The sequence below is a fragment of the Leptidea sinapis genome, chromosome 18 (assembly GCF_905404315.1).
Source record: "Leptidea sinapis chromosome 18, ilLepSina1.1, whole genome shotgun sequence".
Lineage (NCBI taxonomy): Eukaryota > Metazoa > Arthropoda > Insecta > Lepidoptera > Pieridae > Leptidea > Leptidea sinapis.
Window position 1 is genome coordinate 12176075 of NC_066282.1, and position 24643 is coordinate 12200717.

General features: G+C 37.8%; 1 protein-coding gene across 4 annotated transcripts; it reads left to right on the forward strand.

Moving 5' to 3' along the window:
- The first annotated feature begins 4763 nt into the window (after nucleotides 1-4763).
- Nucleotides 4764-23082, forward strand: LOC126969584 (pancreatic triacylglycerol lipase-like). 4 transcript variants are annotated; one of them, XM_050815124.1, is made up of 5 exons: nucleotides 4764-4827; nucleotides 9004-9190; nucleotides 10491-10885; nucleotides 11153-11486; nucleotides 22922-23082. In XM_050815124.1, the coding sequence occupies exons 1-5, from the start codon at nucleotides 4794-4796 to the stop codon at nucleotides 22965-22967; spliced, it is 996 nt and encodes a 331-aa protein (XP_050671081.1). In that variant the 5' UTR covers nucleotides 4764-4793; the 3' UTR covers nucleotides 22968-23082. The 4 variants fall into 4 exon arrangements, with proteins under 4 accessions (XP_050671081.1, XP_050671079.1, XP_050671080.1 ...); XM_050815122.1 differs by lacking the exon at nucleotides 11153-11486 and adding an exon at nucleotides 21875-22208; XM_050815123.1 differs by lacking the exon at nucleotides 22922-23082 and adding an exon at nucleotides 14391-14557.
- Nucleotides 23083-24643: the final 1561 nt, after the last annotated feature.

Here is a 24643-nt window from a genome sequence, read left to right on the forward strand (position 1 = left end):
ATTTTCATATTAATTAATGAAAATTAGGCAAACATACTTTTTAAAATAAATCTTTATATATCGAAAAACTCCAGATAAGAGGATTAAATATAATCGCAATGTTTGCGATATTTAATAAAGTAATAAAATTTATCAAAAGTGACAATTTTAATTGCAATCAAGTAAGTGATAATCAGGTTATACATGTATTCTACTGATGTTTCCGTTGTAGAAATGATAAAATCATGCATGTTAAATGTATCTTATAAAAGTTATCATGATATAACTTATGATACGAATTCTAATATAGTTTATACATAAAAGGCTTTAACCAATTCTACAAACCAAATAATTGTAATGCGGAATGTTATTCAAAAATTTCCGAGTCATCACCAAGGCCAAACTTATACTTTAAAATTTCAGCAAATAAAAAAATAAAAGAAGTCTTTGAAGTCCAGAAATGAACACAGAAAATGTTACGAAATTATGCAAAACATTCTATCCGAAATGCAATCACAGAATCTTAAACGCAAGAACGGCAGTATTGGATGGTACTCAGGCCTTAATTGAAGATTGACGATAGAAAAAAGCAAATGGAGTAGACATCAGAGAGCTTATAAACTTGTTTGCCCCAATCCAGGCAAACTGCAACCAGTTCATAACAACGATCTCAAAATATGTAAAGAAATAGAGACACACGCAGCGAAACATGACTTTGGATATCTTTATAGTAAATTATATTTCAAATTTTTTTATTACAAAACTCTGCCTGGACTCCAGACTAGAAAACTCTCAGATCTGGACATTTGGAAATGTTAGTAAAAAAGTGGTAACAAATTAGAACATATCTCACAAACATGGAAGAGTTACTGTCAATGATACTCACGTCGTTTTTAAATAAAAATAAAAATTAAAAATGGAACAAGATATGGTTCTGTCAGATGTAAGATCCGATTAAAACAAGAAAAGCTATGAGCAGAGATCTGATAACCATTGAGCCAATAAAAGCTTTAAGAGAATACGGAATCACACCTTTCACATCATTTGTAATATAATGTGGTAGACAGGAGTGTGGTTATGATGACCTTAGAGCCACTTGGAGCTTGCCACTTAAATGCCTTGAATTGCCTTATTTCTCTAAAATAACACGATACCAAAATTTTGTGACATATTCTGAAATAACGGCTGAAAGGATATCTGTCCGAGAAAATTTCACCAGAGCACTCGTTAGATTATAGATAAAACTCAGAGATCAACAAGCGATCATGCGTGTGAAATTAAAAAAAGTTTTCTAAAGGTTTCAAGTCTGCAAAATGGCAATTATGCTGGAAAAATTTACTGAGAATGGGCATGCTAATAATACATTTTGCACCTTCTAAAGCGTCTTACGAAGAGTGTCAAGCCTTTTTTCGGTCTAGTGATTTTTAACCGAGAAAAAAAACGGAAGAGGTTTTCAAGTCGATGCGTATCTATTTATGTATGACCACGAATATCTTTTTGTAGAGTAGTCCAATTTTATTAAAAATTCTCATGAGAGGTTTGTGTAAATTTATCTTATTTGGCTCTTGATCAGATAAGGCAAATAATATTGATTTTTACCCAACTCAGTGCCAATGAGGTAGGTTTTAACAGTAATAAAATGCGGTTGTTGCTTGCGGGTTCGGGTTCGAGTTCGGGGTCGGGTTCCCCAAGGCTGTATGATATCTCCTAAACTGTTTCTTCTGCATATCATGTTATGTTGGACACTCCCAACACACATTGCTATGCAGACGACAGTACTGGAGATGCCATACTGTCGTCTGCATAGTACACTGGTATGCTAAATATATACTGGCTATACAGGTCTCTCTCGGGAAATCGGTGACTAGTGCCGGGAGATACTTGTATCTTCTACCGCATTTATCATGGGGAGTGTTTCGAAGACTTGCTTCACATGTTTTTATAGGTATATTATAGGTAACTCAGCTTACCTTTAACATAAAGTTGAAATGTATTCATTGAAAAATTTCGAATATAATTATGCCTAAGATAAGAAGAGTCATAATATTTCCATCTCCTTGAATTTATCTCGTAGCGACTCACGCGGTCCATCACATACATATAGACGGAAAGCCCTTTTGTAGCACAAAGATGCAATCAATTTCTGGGGCATTACAATGCCATCGATTGCGTCTCTGTTGTGGGGTAGCGTAATAACAGGTGGTATGACATGATGCTGTGAAAGTTACTTAAGTAAACTAGACGTACGCTTTTCATCTCTGTTCGAAAACTTGCTAATATAAATTTCTATAACAAAATATCCAAAAACAGTATCTTATATTTAACTGCTACAATTCTTTTTAACTTTTCGCATTAGGCGCAATAAAACTTACACATTAAGTTTTTTTTATTGAATAATAAATTGTTGCCACTAAGCCAGTAGGCAGCTTAAGGAACAGTATATATCGTCACCAAATATTTGTCGACGCTTAAATTTAAAGACCAATGAAGTGAAAAGAAAAAGTACAACTCATCACCCATCCTGCACATAGCCGCGACCTAGCACCCTGTGATTTCTTTTTTTTTCCCCAAAATCAAAGATTTGATGAGAGGTTTCACTTTTACCGATTCAGAAGAGGCAGTGATACCGTTCAATCAGCACGTAGAAAACAAATCTGTGGTCCTCCTGTTTTAAAAAATGGTTTGATCGCATGAAAATTTGTTTAAATGTAAAGGAGATTATTTTGAAAGGCAATAAACATAATATTTTGGTTATAACATGTTGCTTTTTACTACTAATAGACAATGTAAGATATAATACGAAACCCTATCTTATCACAGCAATAATTATTGTAAATATCAATTTGAGCATCCCGCCTATTTGATTCCCCGCAAAGAGTCCGTAGTTGTTAAATTTATTTTACTTTTATTACGATTGAGAATTTTCTCCACCGAATTATCACGCCACCGTACATCTTTCTAGTCGTCCACCGAGGATTTAGCAAAACAACTGAATAACCGATAATGTGTAACAGATAGTATGTAATAATCTCTGAATGATGTTAAAGATGTGTAATTAAGTCAGGGGCTTACCACGGATTCCGTAGTGGTGTATTTACCTGAGTTACGTCTGATTGTGGACACAGTCAAAAGCCTTAGATAAGTCAAAAACACCACAAGCGCCATGGTTCTCCACCCACTTAACTACGTTAAGTCGAAATTTCGCCATTTGATATGGTGTCCCATAGTAAAATTCAGTTGGATTGACTGAATAATTCCTGCAAGAATTTACAGAAATACTCTTCAATCGTTGTACATGACGCACAAAAACTATCACTCACACAAACACCGGAAATTAATTTCTAATAGATTACTACTATTTAATTTATTTTTACTGGTGTTTCTGCATTCTAGTGCATATCTTTTTTTAATTTTAGTGCAGTTGCGATGATTAATATTTTCTGTTCAGCACAGAAACTGTGTTTGTTCTCTAAAATTTTTCTAAATAAGTAAATTATTGTTCCTACCTTTTGAGAAGCATTCGTAAGAGGAAAAAATGGTACCTGGCTAATTATTTCCTCTTCATATCTTATCAAATAAATAATTTATCGTTTTTTACTCATTATTAATTGACGTATAAATCTCATATAGTACAGTCACAACCACAAAATCAAGCACTATTGAAACAGTCTAATTAATTTACAAGCCGGCACAGTGCTAACGTTGGTTGCCAATATACAACGCAAATTCTCATGCTCATTAGTACTTCCAGAACAAAAAAACCTAATACATTTTAGTCCCTTTCGGACAGCTATCAGTATTCCACTGACATCAAAATTAGCACTTTTTGTATTACATCTATCTCTACGATATATTTGATAATTAGAGTTTAGTATCTCAGCGTATATAATGTAATAATACTATGAAAATAACTAAACTAGTCCCACCGTGTCGATGTCAGTTAATTGATTATTCTTTACAACCGCGTATGCTGTCATTAGCTGATCGTTCAATATGGGAGGACGGATTAGAAGTTTCGATAAAAGCGAAATCAATATGGGAGTTGGGATGGATATGTTAGGAGTATGAACTGCATTTGGCGTGATCCCAGGGACAATAAACTGTCTCTATCGTCATGATAACAAGAAAATAGACTTTTTTATACAGAATTAAAAGAAGATTTTTTTAAGACTAATTTTTCTAAGACCCACTGATAAACGAGAAATTGTATCCTTAATACGTAACTTTAATCTTGACAGTACCATTGGACTCGATCGAATATCCTTAGATCATTTATACGTCTAGATAGACTGTAACAACTGCGTAAGTCGGAGCTTGTTACGCACACTAAAATAATACCTGGCCTGTTTTCATCGGCTGTCTAGTAACAAGAAGCTCTATCTAGACGTGTAAAATATATAAGGGAATATCAAACCACCTTTTGAATATTCAAAAAAAAAAATTTATTACTCCTTCCTGACGACCATATCTAACCTAAGCTTATCTCAAAGCATTTTTCCTATTGCCTGAATACCTTTCGCTTCTAATTGGTAACCATAGAATGTAAATTGGTTACCTACAGGAAAGGCTACGCCTAGTGTGGGAACCAAATACTATGTAATATTGTTCGAAAGTGTCTGTATATATAGTAAATAAATAATTAAACGAATATAAAAAATAAATCGAATAATGCCCACGATTGTATCTGCGGGAATAAGATTTCCACAATTATAGTTCTGCAAAGTATCGCTGAAGATTAAAGTTTATCAGATAAAATGGCCAATAAATAGAGAACAAACAATTAACAATCATATACAATATACTCTGCATCAACTATGAACTTCGTAGTGCTCCTAGGACTGATTGCTGGTAAGAATTTTAATAAAATAAATCCTTTGCTTTTTTTTTAAATCGAGCGTACGCATCACCTGTGTGTGATGACCATGTGACCACAGCCGCCCACATTATCTTGCAACACCATAAAAACCACAGGAGTATTACCGGCCTTTAAGGGTTCTTCCTTAACCCCTTTCCCCATTTTGAAGTTACCCATGTCGTATTGAGCCGGAAACACCGCTCTAGGAAGCTCTTTCCACAGCTTGGTTGTACATGGAAGAAAGTTCCTTGAAAACCGCACTGAAAAGGAACGCCACACATCCAGATGGTGGAGATGATATTATAATTAGTGGCGTGTCAAAGATGGCAGACGGCGTCAGGAATCAGATCAAACAGCTTTGTTTGAATTATCCAATTTTCCTGCCTCAGTTAATGGATCTTCTTGGTGCAAATCAATCTTATCGTTATCGTGTGGCATAAAAGGCATTTATTTTCTCAAAATTTATTGCTTTAGAATTCTTTGTGATATAATTTCTAATATACTAGACACTACTACCGCTTCGGAAAAAATGACACTCTTAGAGAGAAGATGCGGCGCAAGAAAATCTCCCAACATTTTTTTTGCGCTATTTTTAATCAAATATACAATTTTGTTTTTTTTTTTTTTTTTTTTTTTATGGAATAGGAGGACAAACGAGCGTACGGGTCACCTGGTGTTAAGTGATCACCGCCGCCCACATTCTCTTGCAACACCAGAGGAATCACAAGAGAGTTGCCGGCCTTTAAGGAAGGTGTACGCGCTTTTTTTGAAGGTACCCATGTCGTATCGTCCCCGAAACACCGCACAAGGAAGCTCATTCCACAGCTTTGTAGTACGAGGGAGAAAGCTTCTTGAAAACCGCACTGTGGAGGACCGCCACACATCCAGATGGTGGGGATGATATCCTAACTTGTGGCGTGTCGTGCGATGGTGAAATTCGGCGGCAGGAATCAGGTTAAACAGCTCTTCGGAACACTCCCCGTGATAAATGCGGTAGAAGACACACAATGAAGCGACGTCTCTACGCAACGCCAAGTGATCCAGCCGTTCACAGAGCACTGAGTCCCCGACAATTCGAGCTGCTCTACGTTGCACGCGGTCAAATGGATCGAGCAGATACTGGGGTGCACCAGACCAGAGATGACAGCAATACTCCATGTGTGGCCGGACCTGCGCTTTGTAGAGCGCTAGAATGTGGGCCGGCTTGAAGTATTGCCGTGCTCTATTGATGACGCCCAGCTTCTTCGAAGCCAATTTGGCTTTGCCCTCCAGATGGCCACGGAATTGGCAATCGCTCGAGATTTCGAGACCCAGTATTCCGATACTAGGCGCGGCTTTAAGAGAAGTGTTCTCGAAGAGCGGTGATACGACAAATGGGGTTTTTTTAGTGGTAAACGCGCAAACTTGAGTCTTCTGGGGGTTAAATTGGACAAGGTTCAATTTACCCCATTCCGCGACCTTCTCGAGAGAGGACTCGATAGAAGACACAAGTTTCTCCCGGCACTGGTCGACGATTTCCCGAGAGAGACCTGCATGGCCCGTGTATACGGCATCACCAGCAATATGATACCTCTGTATGCTGTCATCTGCATAGCAATGCATGTTGGAGGTGTCCGACATAACATTGATATGCAGAAGAAACAACGTAGGAGATAGCACACAGCCTTGGGGCACTCCAGCATTCACGGGCCTCGGGTTCGAGCAATATCCGTCGACAACGACCTGTATGCTACGCCCAGTGAGGAAGCTGGAGGTCCACTTGCACAAGCTCTCGGGAAGCCCAAATGATGGAAGTTTTGAGAGGAGCGCCTTGTGCCATACACGATCAAAGGCCTTCGCTATATCCAGGCTAACTGCCAGGCCTTCCCCCTTGCTTTCAATAGCTGCCGCCCATCTATGTGTTAGGTATACCAGAAGATCACCTGCCGACCGTCCATGGCGAAACCCGTACTGTCGGTCGTTGATCAACTGGTGACCCTCTAGGTATACTAAAAGCTGGTGGCTAATTATGCTCTCCATGATTTTGGAGAGCAGGGAGGTGATAGCAATAGGCCTGTAGTTCGCCGGATCCGAACTGTCTCCTTTTTTTTGGATCGGATGGACAAGGGCTGACTTCCATGAGTCAGGGACTACGCCTTTGGAATAAGAGTGCCGGAATAAACGCGTTAGCACCGGCGTCAACTCAGGGGCACACGTTCTAAGCACGATTGGAGAAATGCCATCCGACCCGCTCGACTTCCTGACGTCCAACGAAAACAGAGCTCGCCTAACAGTTTTCTGTCTGAACTGTACTTCAGGCATAGAGCTCTGACACCGCGGGATGGTCGGCGGTGTTTTTCCGTTGTCGTCAAGAGTCGAGTTGGAGGCGAAAAGAGCGCACAGGAGCTCGGCTTTCTCTTTTGCCGTATGGGCCAGGGTGTCATTCCTCATGTGCAACGGCGGCATGGACGGCTGGTTGAAGTTACCAAGAGCAGCTTTCGACAACGACCAGAACTTGCGTGTTCCGGTCGGGTAACTGGAAAGCTGCTCGCCGATTTTGACGACGTGCTTTGACTTCGCACGGGCGATTTGCCGCTTAAAAAATCTGGAGGCACGGTTATATTTCCTCTTAAGAACTTTGCAGTTCGGATCCTTTGTGCCCAGCGCCGCAACCCAAGTTCGATACGCCTGTTTTTTGCAGTCAGATGCTGCTTTAACTGACGCATCCAACCAGGGCTGTGATCTGCCACCGATCGGTACTACAGAGCTTGGTATAAAAATATCCATACCCTGCAGTATTACATCGCCTACTGCAATGGCGCAGGCACTAGGATCATCCGAAGAGAAACAAACCTTGCCCCAAGGGTAGGATGCAAAAAAGGAACGCATCCTATCCCAATCTGCTGACTTGTAGTGCCAAACGCGGCGGGTCGCTGGTGGTCTGCGACGTTGGCGTCGGATAGGCACTACACTCCTGACCAGGCAATGGTCGGACGTTCCAAGAGGGGCGTCGACAAAGACCTGGTAACCATCGGGATGTGTAGTCAGCAGAAGATCTAATAAGGACGGCATGTGGCTATCCACATCCGGGAGCCGCGTTGGCGACTCAACCAATTGGGACAGACTATACGCCAATGCAAAATTATGCACAGATCGCCCTGCGTAGTCTGTGGTACGTGATCCAAGCCATTCGGCATTGTGCCCGTTGAAATCACACAAGACCACGATTTCAGCGGAGGGGATCTGTGCAAGCACGACGTCAATTGCAGCTTGAACGCAGCCCATGAGATGATCGGTTTCTGCGTTACCACTATGGGACCTGTAGACACACGCATAGATACGGACGCGGTCGTCTAAATCTACGCGGAGCCAGAGAGTAGACAGGTCCCTACCCTCAAAATTGCCGAGACGGCGACAGCAGATATCCTCCCTAACGTACACACATACCCCGGCATGAGGCAAAAAGTTGTGCTCAATTTTGTACCCGGGGTACGTTAAATATGACGTATCGCTAGGTCGAGATATCTGCGTCTCCGTAAGGAAACACAAGGCCGGCTGCGCCGTCTCAAGGTGGTGGTGGACGGCGATTAAATTGGAGTGAATTCCCCTGATATTGCAAAAGTCCACGTTGAGCGTGGAGCGGGGAGCCGTGGTGTTACTGCCTCGTTTGACCTCGGTCATGCGCGGTTCTGTGCCCACCCCAGAATACGAAGGGCGGCCCGAGCAAGAGTGCTCGGGGAGGGATTCTCCGGCTCTGGTAGAGCTGGTACCCTCCTGGGGTAATATCTTTTTACGGACCGCTCTCATAATTTGTGTGCGGGGGGGGGGGAAGGGATGGCCTCCGGTCCTCGTTGTTTTGTCATTGCTATTGCTATAAAATAATCATAATCTAGTCCCAGGCTGTCGGATCACTTAGATATTCAGCTGTGGAGTAGTAGGATTTACGACGCAGCCATTTTTTAATAAAACAATAAAATTTATTTATAGATAATGCCCGAACAGTGGCTGGGACTTTATTATAAAAGTGTATACATTTACCCTTAAAGCTATTATGTATCTTATAGTGTTACATATTATATCTAAAGGTTATACTGATTTTTTTAATTTAAAATTATCTATATCTTTGATATTTTTTACTATAAAAGTTTTTTAAACTGAAGTTTCTAGAATGCTCGAAATTTTTTTTTCAGTAAGTGCCGTTAATGCTACTCCCCTAGTGCCAGGGGATAATAGCCATTATGTAGAGGGAGAAAGCCGGTACATTTGGATGCCTGATGGTGATGGTGTTCCCCACCTTGTAGATCTCGAAGAGAAGGTGGATACAGAATCGCTCAAGGGCAGAAACGGTGCCAACAATCAATACTGGCTGTTCACTAGGTAATAATAGTAGATTGTTAACTGAAAGTCGAATAATCAACCCCCGAGGTATTTAGACTTGTTAAACACTCTACTTTTCATTTCGAATATGATTAAAATAAAACTAGTTGTTTATCGAAACTATTGATAATATATAATAATATTAGTAGTACCTATTTAAAATTAATTGTCAAATTAGGACAATTTACGTCGACTTTTTAAATTTTAAACATGGAACTCACAGCGTAATAATGACTAGTAATAGTTTGCAGAATTATGTTAGGGCTACCCAGCAACCTCTTCAGCGATGACGCGGTTCTTTTGCGTTGGATGCCATGGAAGCCGTCTACCCTCACAATCGCGACCATTGTCGAAGCACTGCAAATAGCTTGGTTTCTTTTCACAGAAATACAGAAACCGATCGTTGACTTTCAAATTTAAATATTTTTATTCAAAATAGGATTAAAAAACACTTATTGAAAATCAAAAAGTACCAACCATTCAAAATAGACTTCCTAGATCTGAGAAGAACGGGCGAATCTTTCTTTACAACATGATAAAATATTTTTAAATTATTATATAATATTAAGTAATTAAATTGAATGTCTTCTTCGAGAAGCTGATAAAGATTATACTATTATCATTTATCCAGTTAAATCTCAAATAAAATAGATTAATAAACAGATTGATTATTTTCTTTATGAGAATGAGGGAGGAGCCGAGCAGGACAATCAGGTTATTGATACGCCCTGCCCATTACAATGGAATGCCGCTCAAAAACACCCAAAAATTCTGAGCGGCACTACAATTGCGCTCGTCACCTCGAAACATAAGATGTTAAGTCTCATTTGCCCAGTAATTTCACTAGCTACCGCGCCCTTCAGACCGAAATACAATAATGCTTACACATTACTGCGTCTGGGCAGAAAGAGGCGCCGTTGTGATACCAAAAACTATCTATCTAGCCCTATCTACATACCTAGACGTCATAACATAATAATTATTTTTTTAATTGAAGCTAGTCGCCTAACTTTCAAATATACTTTTAAAAATAAATTCAAATGCAAAAAATTATGTAAGTTAGTTTAAGTTACGACGTACTATTGTGTTAATAACGCCGTACCAGGACTCCTCCTACCAAGGCGTGGTATGGTACACCGTGTGATTTTAGTCGGTTTGATTCCGACACACCTCCCTACAGAAAATCCCGGTGGGGTGACAGCCCGTGGGGGTTTCCACACGTATAAAAAAAGCTTAGGTTAAGTTACTAAAATAGACACATAATATAGCCACTCAAACCTAAATTTGTTTTTTTTTTAAGGAATAATCCAAATAACCATCAACTGATTGTCAATGGTAATGCAAACACAATCTGGAACTCCAACTATCGTGCAAACAGACAAACGAAAGTAGTTGTTCACGGATGGAACAGTAACGGCAACTCTGCAATAAACCCAATGATTACATCAGCATTCTTGGCTGTATCTGACGTGAACGTGATAGTTGTTGACTGGAGGGGTGCGGCTAACGGCGCCTACACCACATCTGTGTGGGCTGTGCCTGGTGTTGGACAATTCTTGGGCAACTTCTTAACTTGGCTGGTGAATACTACAGGCGGTAACTGGAACAACTTCCACTTGATCGGCTTCAGTTTGGGAGCTCACGTTGTCGGAAATGCCGGCCGTACCCTTGGTGCACGAACTCCGCGTGTTACAGGTCAGTATAAATATACCAAGTCAAACTCTTTATTTATCCAATAAATATCTTGATCGTCTTAAAAATATAAAAATTTTGAATGTGATTGTAATCATAACAATAAAATATATTCATGATCATATCTAAGTATACTTTGTATGGCTTTACTGACACAAAATTATATCGTTAATAGCATAAATAAATAAAAAATTTATGTATTATCTGCCTTAGAACTAGCTAAAACAATAAACTAATCGATATATCTGCTGTAACAAATATTATTTTTAGGTCTTGACCCAGCTGGGCCACAGTGGGGTGGTAACAGGAACGCGTTAAACAGAGGTGACGGTGCCTATGTTGAATGTATTCATACTGATGGAGGTCTTTTGGGTATCATGGACCCTATTGGTGATGCTGACTTCTATCCCAATGGCGGACGGTCCAACCAACCTGGATGTGGAGGAAGCACCTGCTCCCACAGCCGCGCCTATGAATTGTTTGCATCAAGTGTAAGATCCAACAGATTCGCTGGCAGACGTTGTAACAATCTCCAAGAAGCTCGCGATGTTCGTTGCTCTGGAACCACTCTTATGATGGGCAACAATCAGCTTGGCAAACGAGGGTAAGTTAATGCAAGTTTTTTTTAATTACTCCATAATATAATAGGCGTTATGGCTACTTTGGATTGAAATCTCCTCGGTGATGTGTATCATAGTGAAACTTTTTAACATGATAGCTAGAAGAAAGATCCATTCTAGATTAAAAAAAAGGTATTACATTGGATTGTTTGATTTTCAATTGTATTTTAATTTGGCTGTAATTTATTTAAAAGTAAAGAACACAGCAGAAACAGTTCAAATGTTGTATTTGGAGAGGACCACAATATTTACCTATTTGCATTAAATCGGTAAAAATCAAATACTTGGAGAATGGTTCCCCATGATTTAACTCAGCGTCATAGAGAAGCACGCGGTGATGCATGATTTACCATGTTGACCCAACACGTGATTGAAGGGATTTTAGGGCGAACTGTGCCGTTAGTAGTTAACTTGACTGGGCTTTTTGCGCACTTAGCTTTATGATTGGGCTATTGTGCGCGTCAGTTAATCTTCTTACTCCAAGCAGCCTAGGTCGTCCCTGAAAGATAGCAGACTGTTGCAGGTATCCGTGAGTGGTATTGGAGATTGGAGAATTTGTGCCCGTTGTTTGGCCACACTGTTGCATTCTGTGAACACATGCAGTGGCGTTTCTTTTGCCTGCGTGCATGTCTTGTATTTGAGGGCACTGTACTTTGAGGGCCAGTGGCCGGTTATAACACCTATAATTTTGCGTACATTGTATCTGGGTACTTAGGTTAAGTTGCGAGCAAACCTCTTTGATGCCACTGGAACTGCAATTTTTGTTTGCCTGCATTCTTCACCGTATCTCCATTCTCTTAAGTGGGTTTCTTCAGTTACTGTGCGCGGCCATGTTTTAATTTGGGCATAGGTAGCGTAGGTCTCGGTCCATATACTACAGCCTCTGTTTCCCTTTTAGCTAGTTCGTCTGCAGCATCATTATCCAGTGAAGCTGTGTCCTTTGATCAATTGCAGGATGAGTCTGTTTGTATTTGGGATAGATTGTAGTGCGTTGTGACATTCTAATATAAGGACAGATGTTATGGTGTTGTTTTGTAGGGCTAGAAGAACAGATGCACTGTCTCTGACGTCTCTCTCTGCTACCGTCTGTGCCGCTCTAGTAATACCAATACATACTACCTGGAAGATTGTGTTTAGTTAGCCAATTTACCAAATTTGATATTAAAGTCATTTGAGAAGACACCAGCTCCAGTACCACGCGTGGGTTTGAATCCGACTGTGTTTAATCTCATCTTTTAGCTCATCTTATAAATTAAACGCTATTTTATATTACATTACTGAAGCTTGTAATAAGTATTTATATATAATCTATTTCTTGCAAAAAAATTGTAAAAATGGCTGTCAGTTTCCCAAATAAAAATAAAAAACCTAACATCATTCATACCAGAGTTACCTTTGCTTCAGCAGAAAGTCGAATATTGTATCTTCGATCGCATACACGATGACACAGTATTCTGTCCATGGGTGCCTCAAGAAGTGGAATTTCCTACAGGATTGCCTGTAGAGTTTTAGAGTGTGTCATTTCTATGTTTTGTTTCCACAGTCCATTTGCTCTTAGTCTCCAGGCGACTGTCTTTGCCTCTTCTTGTATGGCCAGATCTAAAGGTCTTAAGTTTAAGAGGTACTCTTAATTCCAATACATCCAGTAGCTGCTAGAGTCGCTAAGCATTTGGAGTTTCGCTTTCACCGTCGTCTATTAGTTTTGGGCCACCATACAACTGATCCATATGTCTTAGAGGATCCGATGACTGATGTGTACAGCCAATGTACGATTTTTGGACTAAGACCCCATGTTCTACAAACTAGCCTTTTGCATTGGTAAAAAGCAAAACCGGCTCGCCTAATTCTATTTATTATCAAGGATAACGCCCATTCCTGGGTTGTTGGTGTGCTGTAAGGCTCATTTGACCACTCGGAGTATGACGTGATTTGACATCCGGGGAAGTGTGTTTTTAGTTACACTATACTGGTTTATTTGGTTGTAATTGTATAAGAGCCGCCTTCCTTTTTAAGGAATCCCAACAAGTTTACATAATATTGAGACAGGACTTTCTTTATTCTTGCGGCTTGGTTTGTTGAATTCGGAATCTAATCCACTTTTTGTAGCGTTTTTATGCTGTTTTATATTCATCCAAGTTCTCAATAGTTCTGATTTTTTTTTGCTCAGTTAAGTCCCCTGAGTCCTTTGCGAACTGTGACGTGTAATGAAAATGAAATATGAATGACCTACATTAAGAAGCTCTGCGACATCCTCTGTACTCGCAACACCTAACCCCAAACGACAAATAATTTTTTTGTTGATGACCTGAGTCCAAGCTTATTTTAATTGGTGATTTTTGAATTGTGTCATAGAACTCTATAAATAATAATACCGTTTTCAAACTCACGAAGATTGGACATCAGCAAACATCGAGGCAGATTTCAGCTTCACGCGTGGGGGCTAGAATTTCTGCAAAGATGATTTTTCCGTAAAATGTTAATTACGCATTACATCTCAAATATAATCCTTAGTATCTGGATGTGAGGCGCGGCCTATATAGTGCGGTTTTCAATCAAATTTGTACCACGAAATAACTAACAAACTTTGGTTTCTGTGTACCAAACCATGAACTTGCTTGCGCATTGTTTGTTTGATACATGTCTTTTGGTTTGAAGGACACTGTAGCTGGTGAATTAACTGGACTAATGATAATGATGTGCTCATAATTTTGGTGACATGCACTTGCTATTAGATGACCTGTATATCAAATCAATAATCAAGACATAAGGCTGTTGGAAAATTCAATAAATCTACTAATATGAGAATCTGTCGTTTATTGTAAAAATGCCTAAGTAATATATAATCAAAATAGTAATAAATGTGATAAATCTATTTTATTTTTTTTCAGAACTGGACTGTATGGACTTGTAACAGGAGCCAGTTGGCCTTTCTAAATAATAACACTTACTCAACTCGTAGAAGAAAAAATCCAATTGTCCATCTAACTTATTACCACTTCCACTTGCTTAATATTTTAACGACGCGACGTGTGCAATAAATATATATAAAATCTTATTATTTTCTTTGGTTTAATCACCTTTTCATTAAAAACCCTCTTTATTTATCTCGAAATTAATAATTATTTACAATACAATTTAAGTTATTGCATATTGTGTGTCAGAAAATAATAATAATGTTAATAATAATTAAGTCGAATTTAAAAGAGTTAATAAATTAATAAAATTAGTTTAAATTATGAATTCTCCTCTTGAGTGACTGAATGAGGAGAAGATTGCTTTGATTGAAGATTGAAACTCTAACAAATTAGAGCGATCGTGGCCGCTAAGATGATGCGTCATTAGTCGTCATTGGTCTCTTCAATTTTTTGGTCCACTGCCTCCGCGATGCTCCTCCACTTTTGGCAGTTTGTTGCATTGCGAGAGCACTCTAATACAGTTGTCTGGGTCACTGCTTTGATCAGATCCGTTAATCGCGGGGGTGAGCGTCCTCTTACTCTAATACCCTCCACCTGGCCCTGCACTACCAACCGCTCAATCCATCCTTCATTCCGGAGTTGTTACCAAAAATCTTCAGAAATGCACAGTCGACGATAGTCTTTCTTTTATCTTCAATTCCTTCAAGATGGCATTGTTGGTTCGAAAAGCCGTACAAGGGATCTTCAGGAGTCGCGGTATTGCAATCTAGGGGACCAGGTTTCAGCCCCGTAGAAGACGATTGGAAACACAAGGCAACTCATAACTTGAACCTTGGTGGTTTTGGTGATCCAGCTCAAAACCACCGGTATTGAAGATACTATAACCAAGATAGTTTGCAATACGTTGAATCTCTATTCATTAGTTATTTACAAAATCTTCTATCGTCATCTTGGTCTTAACTCAGTTGATGGCCAGTCCGAATTCAAGGCTGGTTATCTGAAAACGTGTGAGTATTTCTTCAATATCCTTATCAACTATATCCCTCCCTTGTTTGGACAAGAAGTGTACTCCGCATATAGCAGATTATATATCTTCCGCCCTTCGACTATGATCGATATGCCTATCCCAGTATTCCAGAACAACCCAAACTATGTGCTTGGTGTAAATGTTGAAAGCAATGGAGAGGAAGGACCCCTGTCGAACGCCAGCTTTGGTTTCAGTTATCAATTCAGTTGCTGGTATTGACTAGAATAATTCCTCCAAACATTCACCGAAAATACTCGTTCGAGTACAGGACGCACAAAAAGTATCATTCACACAACCACCGAAAATCACGCAAGTAACGCGAGCGCAAAATTTTCTAAAACATTACTAATTTTTATTGTTTTAGTTGTAGTTTTGATGTTGTTCTTGTTGTTGTGGTGTCTCCGCATCTCATGCTTTTACAACAACATCCTAGAAAATATTCAAAACAAGAGTATTACGTTATTCAAAAGATTTGTTAAAAAACGTTTGTGTGGTAACTATAATATAAATGACATTCTTAATGATACCACAGATTGGGAATGGAGTGACCACCTTCAGGCTATTTATAAAATTATAAGTTTAATTGTACAATATTACTTTGTAAACATATTTTTTCGATGAAAAAAAAGCCCGTTGAGTTTGTTGCGCCCGTCTTCTCAGGTCTGAGGCATTCATTCTGGAATGGGTGGTAGTTTTTGGCTTTCAATAAGTGATGTCACATTTTGAATAAATATATTTGAATTTAAATTTGAACTTATTGCATATCCGATCCTAATGTTAGTATGTAATATTTTAACATCGTATAATAACTTCAGCAGGCTTTTTGAGGTCACGATCTGTTTTTTTGACATACGATTTCCCAATCGTAAAAGTTTAGTTATTACTTAGAGTAATGTAATTAATAATTAAAATTATATAGCTATAAATTTAGAGATTTATAGTTAATAGATATAAAAAATGATCAACATTTTTTATGCCACCAGGCTAATTATTTCTACGTCATATCTTATTTAATTAATTATTTATCGTTTTTTACTCATTATTGATAGACATAATCTCATATTAGAGTACAGTCACAACCATAAAAACTGACATTTATAGCTGGTAAAATTAAAATATGTTTTAAGCTATATTCGTATAGTCAAGTGCAATGTACGGATAGGCGACTTAGGCTTACCGAGCTTCTTTTACCATGATCAATATCCTATCTTGGAAACAGTATCTAGTCCTAGTATCCTAGTCCACCACTCTAAGGTCTCCTATGCCTATGGACTATCGAATCCACACCAAGCAAATACAACTTACTGGTCAGGCGTACCTGCAACAACACAAAACTGTCAAGGGGTGGGCATGGTTCATTCCGAACGAGTGGAACAATACGTAATTGACTATTCGTATGAGTGAATTAGTAACAAACTACTTTAACTAAGACTGAAAATACTAGACTTGATTTTATGTACCAGGAGTGTGTGATCCAGATATGAACGCGGGGAACGTCCACAGAGTCCATAAAGAAGGAGAAGAGTTTTGGGTGGTCTTGAGAGATACCTTGAATGTAACTGATCAAAATTACAGGGTAGATGTTTTAATAGTTCATACTATTACAAATTTAGTAGTTCACTCATGTAAAGCGTATTGATTGTAGCGGATATAGGATGTTACGGTGATAGCAAAGTAACTGAGGGTAGTGTTAATGTATAACAGGTATTTTTAGAACGGAACTTTGTGTGACAAATACCTCAATCTATCACAAGTACTATCAAATGTATGTGTGAGAGAGAAATAATGCGAAATGTATTCTTAACAGATTTTGTAACAAGGACATGCCCTGTATAAGATACCGTTTTAAGGGTGAAAAAACCAAAGAGTGACCAGCAATGATTTAGATAAGATTCGCTTAGAAGGGTAACAAGACGATGAATTCAGAGAATAATTTAATAGAAGTTTTAATATTATAACATAGCACTTATTTAATGTTTCACCAACAGATTTACACCGTTCACACGATTATTGATCGTACAGATATTTCTAATAACTATGTTAAAATGTCAATCCAATTATAGGCGAACACAACTTATTTATTTAGGTCTATCTAATTCAATCGAGGGAAAACAAAGACTTATAAACAATAACAACAAGAAAATCAATAAACGAAATGCTATTTTTTACGCTAGTGCTAAGCATTAGCATGTCAATATGGGTTGCATTGTAAGAAAGATTTTTTTTATACATACTTATACTGCTTTGAAAAATGTCTGACTTTAATTTTTGCTAAATAATGATCGCCAGAAATACATACTATACACAAATGAAGTTCCTGAAATAGAAAATAACGCTCTTGCGACCTTAGCTGATGATAGTGCTCTAAATGGCGTGGGAAATAATCATAAAGAAGCAGCAGAAAAGTTCAAGTAAAACTGTAAACAAATTAGTTAAGTGGACTAAAAATGGAGAATAAAACTTAATGAAAGTAAATCTATTCATGTAAGCTTTAGTAATAAGAAACTAGATTATGAGCCTATTAACATTAATAATAAAATACAAATACGAAAATACAGCCAGATATATGGACATGACTCTTGACACAAAGCTCCGCTGGCAAGCCCACTTAAAGAAAAATAGAGGACAATTACTTATATTAATTAGAACTTCGTTTTAGAAATAGGTAGGTTACACTTAAAGTTTTGCGTAACTTAAAAAAACAATATGTTTTAACCAAAATATTATGTTTATTGCTTTTCAAAATACTCTCCTTTACATTTTAAGCATTTTTTCATGCGATCGAACCACTTTTTAAAACAGGAGGACCACAGATCTGAAGGCATGTTTTCTACGTGCTGATTGAACGTTATCACTGCCTCTTCGGAATTGGTAAAAGTGAAACCTCTCATCAAATCTTTGATTTTAGGGAAAATACATAAATCAGGGTGCTAGGTCCGGGCTATGTGCAGGATGGGTGACGAGTTGTCCTTTTTTGGTAAGTTTGGTAAGCTAAAAATTACGTAGTTTGTGAAGAAGCGTTGTCATGATCTAGGAGAATGCGGCTTTTTGGTCGCCTTTTGAGAACTTTTTTTAACACCCTGGGTAAACAAATTGTAGAATACCATTCGACATTAACACTCTTTTGATCTTAAAGTGGATATGTGCAGATGGGACCCATAGCTGAGAAAAATAATGGGATCATTTTTTTACCAACGTTTCTCGCCTGCCTCACTTTTGTTGGCCTGTTCTCAGTTTCAAACTGTTTTCTGTTTTTTTTCGGGTTCAAAACAATAAATCCACGTTACGTCTCCTGTGACAATGTCATAAACAGCATTAGAATGTCCGTGGTCGTACTTCATTAGCATCTGTGAGCACCATTCCACGCGAGCCCGCTTCTGCTCCGCTGTCAGTCATGAGGGATCCAACGACAACAAAGTTTCCGAACTTTCAATTCTTCGTGTGAAATTTTCTGAATTAAGCTCATACCAATCCCCATTAGACTTCGAATTGTCTCATAGGTTATCGGCAGGTTTTCTTCAATTAGCCGCTTATGCGGCTAGCATTATATTCGTTGACGGCAGTTTAAGGCCGCCCTTTACGAAATTTGCCATGTAAAGAAGCCTCTCTCAAATTCAGCGAACCATCGCCTCACGGTGCTCAAACAAGGTGCTTCTCTCCCAAAAGCATTTTGAAGACGAGCGGCACAGTCTCGCGGAGGGAGAGAACTTTTAAAATCATAAAAAATCATCGCTCTAAAATCTTTTCGACTTAATTCCATTTTCGATGCGTACGTAGAACTTTGATGTGTTATAAAAACAATCGAAAAATGATTTCCCATCAATTGTTTTTTTTATTACTTAGAAGGTTGCAACGTTTCAAAAAATATAACATTCTAAATTCAAATAGTTCCGATTAGCTAGAAGTGCGAAACTTTTAGTGTGCCCCATGTATGTACTGGCTTCTAGGAAGATACTCTAACAGAAGACATCATTATAATCATATTATTATGTACCGTAGAGAAAAAAAAGCAATCGAACAGCGCCGACCAGTGTGATAATTTAAAAGTATTTCAGGCGGTCTTCATGAGTTTCTTTTTTATAAAGGAATCTTTTTTGTCTTATTATGCTCTATACGATCCATATGACATTGGTAGTGTGTGTTCCAAATACAAAAATAATATTATAAGAGGGAGCGAACTATAGCATTATAAGTGCTTATAAAAATAATCAAAGAATATAAGAAAGCAGTTATATTTTTAAAAACCTTAAAGTTTCTGCTTTTGAATCCTAATACCACGGTAGACTACGTTTTTACCATAGAAAAAAAACTACAGTAGTATAGGTAGCGTAAACAGTTATGTTTTTGCCGATCGAAACATTTTATTAATATAGTCCAAAATAGATCTAAATAACAGACGGCATATTTAAAATGCATATAAAAAATAAATTGAATTATGCCCCCAATTGTATTTGCGGGAGTAAGATTTCTGCAATGTGTCGCTGAAGATAAAAGCTTATCAGATAATATGGCCAATAAATACAGAACGAACAATTAATAAACTTGTACAATATACCCTGTATCAACTATGAAATTCGTAGTGCTCCTAGGACTGATTGCGGGTAAGAATGTTATATAGCAAACCCTTTGTTTTAGGTTTAACTTTCTCCTTCCTAACGTTCATGGATCCTCTTGGTGCTAATATATGTATGGCCTCTTAAATCCCACCAGGTGAAAGTGAGACTAAAGCTAATTCTAGCTTTAGTCTCACTTTTTAGCTCTATAAAACATAGTTTTTCTTGTTCATCACTCTTCATGTTCAGTATATTATATATTACAGTGATTTATTTATTAAAAAAAATATTTATATCTTCGATATTTTTTACAATTAAAGTGTTTCAAACTGAAGTTTCTAGAATGCTCAAAAATTTTTTTTTTCAGTAAGTACCGTAAGTGCTACTCCCCTAGTGCCAGGGGATAATAGCCATTATGTAGAGGGAGAAAGCCGCTACATTTGGATGCCTGATGGTGATGGTGTTCCCCACCTTGTGGATCTTGAAGAGAAGGTGGACACAGAGTCACTCAACGGCAGAAACGGTGCCAACAATCAATACTGGTTGTTCACTAGGTAAAAAAATAATTTTTAGAATTTAAACATTACAGATAAAAACCAATTTAAAAATCGAATAGATTATGAACATTATGTCGTAGGTTAAAGCGAGAAGTTGCGAGAAAGCTCGATTAATCAACAGTTTTACATTGTTTTGATTAGGACTTATAAAATTTCTGCAGCAACTGGATCATGAAGTGACATCACCTACAAAAAATGTTTTGATTTTCATATTAAATGCGAAGAAACTATTTCACGAACCTATTATTAGCAGTAGACAGATGATTACAATATAATTATTACTTATGGCGCTGAAAGATGGTTTGAAAAAAATTACCCATACATTGAACAAATACATCACTTACTAAAATGCCAGAAGTAGGATTTGGAACAAAATATCTACTTCGGACCTCCAAACCAGAAAATGATTTCAAATGATATTAATTGGATTCTTCGTGAAGCTGATATAGTTGACATATTCATTTATCTGTTATATCTCAAATATAATAAGTAAATAAGTTGTTTAAATACTTAAAAAAATGAAATGATTGATTCATTTACATGAGCACTATAATATATATGTTTGTTAGAAGCTAATCGGTTAACTTTCAATTGGAAAGTCTTTAAAACACGTACAAATGCAATTCTGTATTGAAAATGTACCCACAGTTGGATGCAAATAATTGTAGGTTCCAAAATTTTCATTTTATAATATAGCCAGCAAAGATATTTTTTTCTTTTTTAGGAATAATCCAACAAACCATCAACTGATTGTCAATGGAAACGCAAACACAATTTGGAACTCCAACTACCGTGCAAACAGACAAACGAAAGTAGTTGTTCACGGATGGAACAGTAACGGCAACTCTGCAATAAACCCAATGATTACATCAGCATTCTTGGCTGTATCTGACGTGAACGTGATAGTTGTTGACTGGAGGAGTGCGGCTAGCGGCGCCTACACCACATCCGTGAGGGCTGTGCCTAGTGTTGGACAATTCTTGGGCAACTTCTTAACTTGGTTGGTGTCTACTACAGGCGGTAACTGGAACAACTTCCACTTAATCGGCTTCAGTTTGGGAGCTCACATTGTCGGAAATGCCGGCCGTACCCTTGGTGCACGAACTCCGCGTGTTACAGGTATAAATCTACCAAGTCAATTTCTTTATTTACTCAACAATTATCTTGATCATCTCAAAAAAATGAAACGGTTATGTGTGATTTTAAACATTATATAATCTATTCATGGTTATATCAAATATGTACCCTTAACTGACAGAATTAATGTGGTAATCTAATCTAAAAAGTCCCAATATCTGTTGTAAAAAATATTTTTTTTAGGTCTTGACCCAGCTGGGCCACAGTGGGGTGGTAACAGAAACGCGTTAAACAGAGGTGACGGTACTTATGTTGAATGTATTCATACTGATGGAGGTCTATTGGGTATCATGGACCCTATTGCTGATGCTGACTTCTATCCCAATGGCGGACGGTCCAACCAACCTGGATGTGGAGGAAGCACCTGCTCCCACAGCCGCGCCTATGAGCTGTTTGCATCAAGTGTGAGATCCAACAGATTCACTGGCAGACGTTGTAACAATCTCCAAGAAGCTCGCGATGTCCGTTGCACTGGAGCCACTCTTATGATGGGCAACAATCAGCTTGGCAAACGAGGGTAAGTTAATGCATGTTTTTTTTATTACTCCACTATATAATAGGGGTTGATGTATGAAATAGCTACGAGTATTTTGTCATAATGGCTACTTTAGATAAAAATAAAATCTCCTCGGTGATATGTGTGATAGTGAAACTTTCTTAACATAATAGCTAGAAGATGAAACATTCTAGATGATAAAAATGTACCACATCGGATTGTTTGACTTTCAATTGTTTTTGTTTTCAATTGTTGTTGCATTCAAAAGTAAAGAACACAGCAGAAACAGTTTACATGTTGTATTTGGATTGTACCACAATATTGACCCCTTTGCATCAAATTGATAAACATAAAATACTTAGAGAATGGTTGCCCCATGATTTAACTGAGCATCATATAGAAGCACGCGTTGATGTATGATGTACCATGATGACCCAACACGCAAATGAAGGGGTTTTGGGGCGAATTGTGACGTTAGTTAGTTTAGGTTTGAAGGACTTAGACTTAGATTTACTGGCTCAATATGACGAGCGCAGTAGTAATGCTGCTCATAATTTTGGTGATGTGTACTTGCCAGGTGACCTGTATATAAAATAAATAATCAAGACACAAGGTTTTTGGAAAATTAAATAAATCTATCATTATGAGAATCTGTGACGTACTTTAAAAATGCCTGTATTATATAGAATGAAAATAGTAACAATGTGATAACTCTTTTTTATTATGTTTTTCAGAGCTGGATTATATGGACTTGTAACAGGAGGCAGTTGGCCTTTCTAAATAACATTATTCACGCAACTCGTTGAAGAATTAATCCAAATTGTCAATATTTATTACCACTTCAATATGCATGTGTAAATTTACGACAACAATAAAGATTTGTGATATTTTATTATTTTCATTCGTTTAATTACCTTTTCATTACAGCATAATAATATGATAATAAGAGTACTTTGCGTGACGAGAAAGTGATTAAAATTATTTACAAAATTCGATTCGATTTCAATTCAAAAGTTAAGTTGCTATAAATATGGGAATCTCTACTTACAAATTTTACAGTCTAATTTGAAACTATTGAAACTAGAGATATTGCCATTGTGGCTCTTTATCCTTGCTGCTTGCTCCCCGTGTAATAACTGCAGTCCTAGTGGACTGCAGTTATCAGAGTTATCACACCATGACCCATGCTCTCTTCAGTTTCTTTTAATCACATGAGGTTGTAAAAGAAAATGAGTAGTGAATTGACATGAGTGGTCTATCAGCTTTTTCGCGGAATAGCGGATTCCTTCTAAATTCTTCTTTGATTTATCAAAGGCCTTTGATTGTTTTCACAATCATCGCTGGCCAGGAAGCTGTGTCAGTGTGGCATAAAAGGAACTGCGCTCGATCTTCTGATTTCTTGTTTAAAAAAAAAACATTAGGTCAACATGATTGGCAGGAGATCTACTGGGACTCCTCTCACTATGGAGGAACCACAAGGAGGTGTTCCTCATTCTTATTTACATAAATGATCTTCTTAACCTTATAGAAAAAAAATATAAGTTAGTATTGTTGGCGGAACCAAAGTCAACAACAAAGCCCAGATGGTTGCGAAACTGAAGTGTCAGTGGGCAGGCCACATATTATCTCGACGGCGGCCGTAGGGGCAGTAAAGTCCTCGAATGGCGACCTATGATCTGGTCATTATCGCCGGAATAGGTTGGATGAAGGCAGCCCACGACAGATCGTCATGGCGATCTTTGGGGGAGGCCTTTGTCCAGTGGACGTCTTCAGGCTGATAATGACTAGTGCGACTCTTATGTGCTCTTTTAAAATACGAGATATGTTTTTAGGTGCTATTTTCATTTTTCGAGATAAAATATGTTACTTCTCAAATGATGTCTTCGAATTTTTGCCTTCACTGCTTTAATCGCCTTAGTAGTAAGAATACGACGCGGCCGCTCAGATCTTTAACGGTATTCGACAGAGTATATGTTGGTTTGTCTAAAGATAGCTAAATATACGAACATGACTGATACGTCTTTATATATTTTGAAGTGCCTTAAAAATGACCGAATATTCCATACACCCTTTCTGAAAGACCAAACACTGCAATTCTGTTTTCTTTCATACTTTATTCAATACATTATTGTTCCAAAATTTACTATTTCATGTTGTAACAGTTTCTATGGCGGGATAATTTTTACAAAATTATCTTTTTAATAAAACGTGATGCGAATAATTTGAATAAGAAATATGTACACACAGAGAGGATAGTGTAATTGGAGAAGTGCAGAGTTTAATTGCAGAAAGCTAATACGAATATCATTATAGCATGTATCACGAATTGCAAAATACTGTATGAATGATTAAAGAGGTTATTTAGTAATTTTTATGAATTATTCAGGAAAAATAATTATGACGTATGGGTTGACTTCCGGGGTTAGGGGTTAATGTATAAAATTGCCGATTTGTAC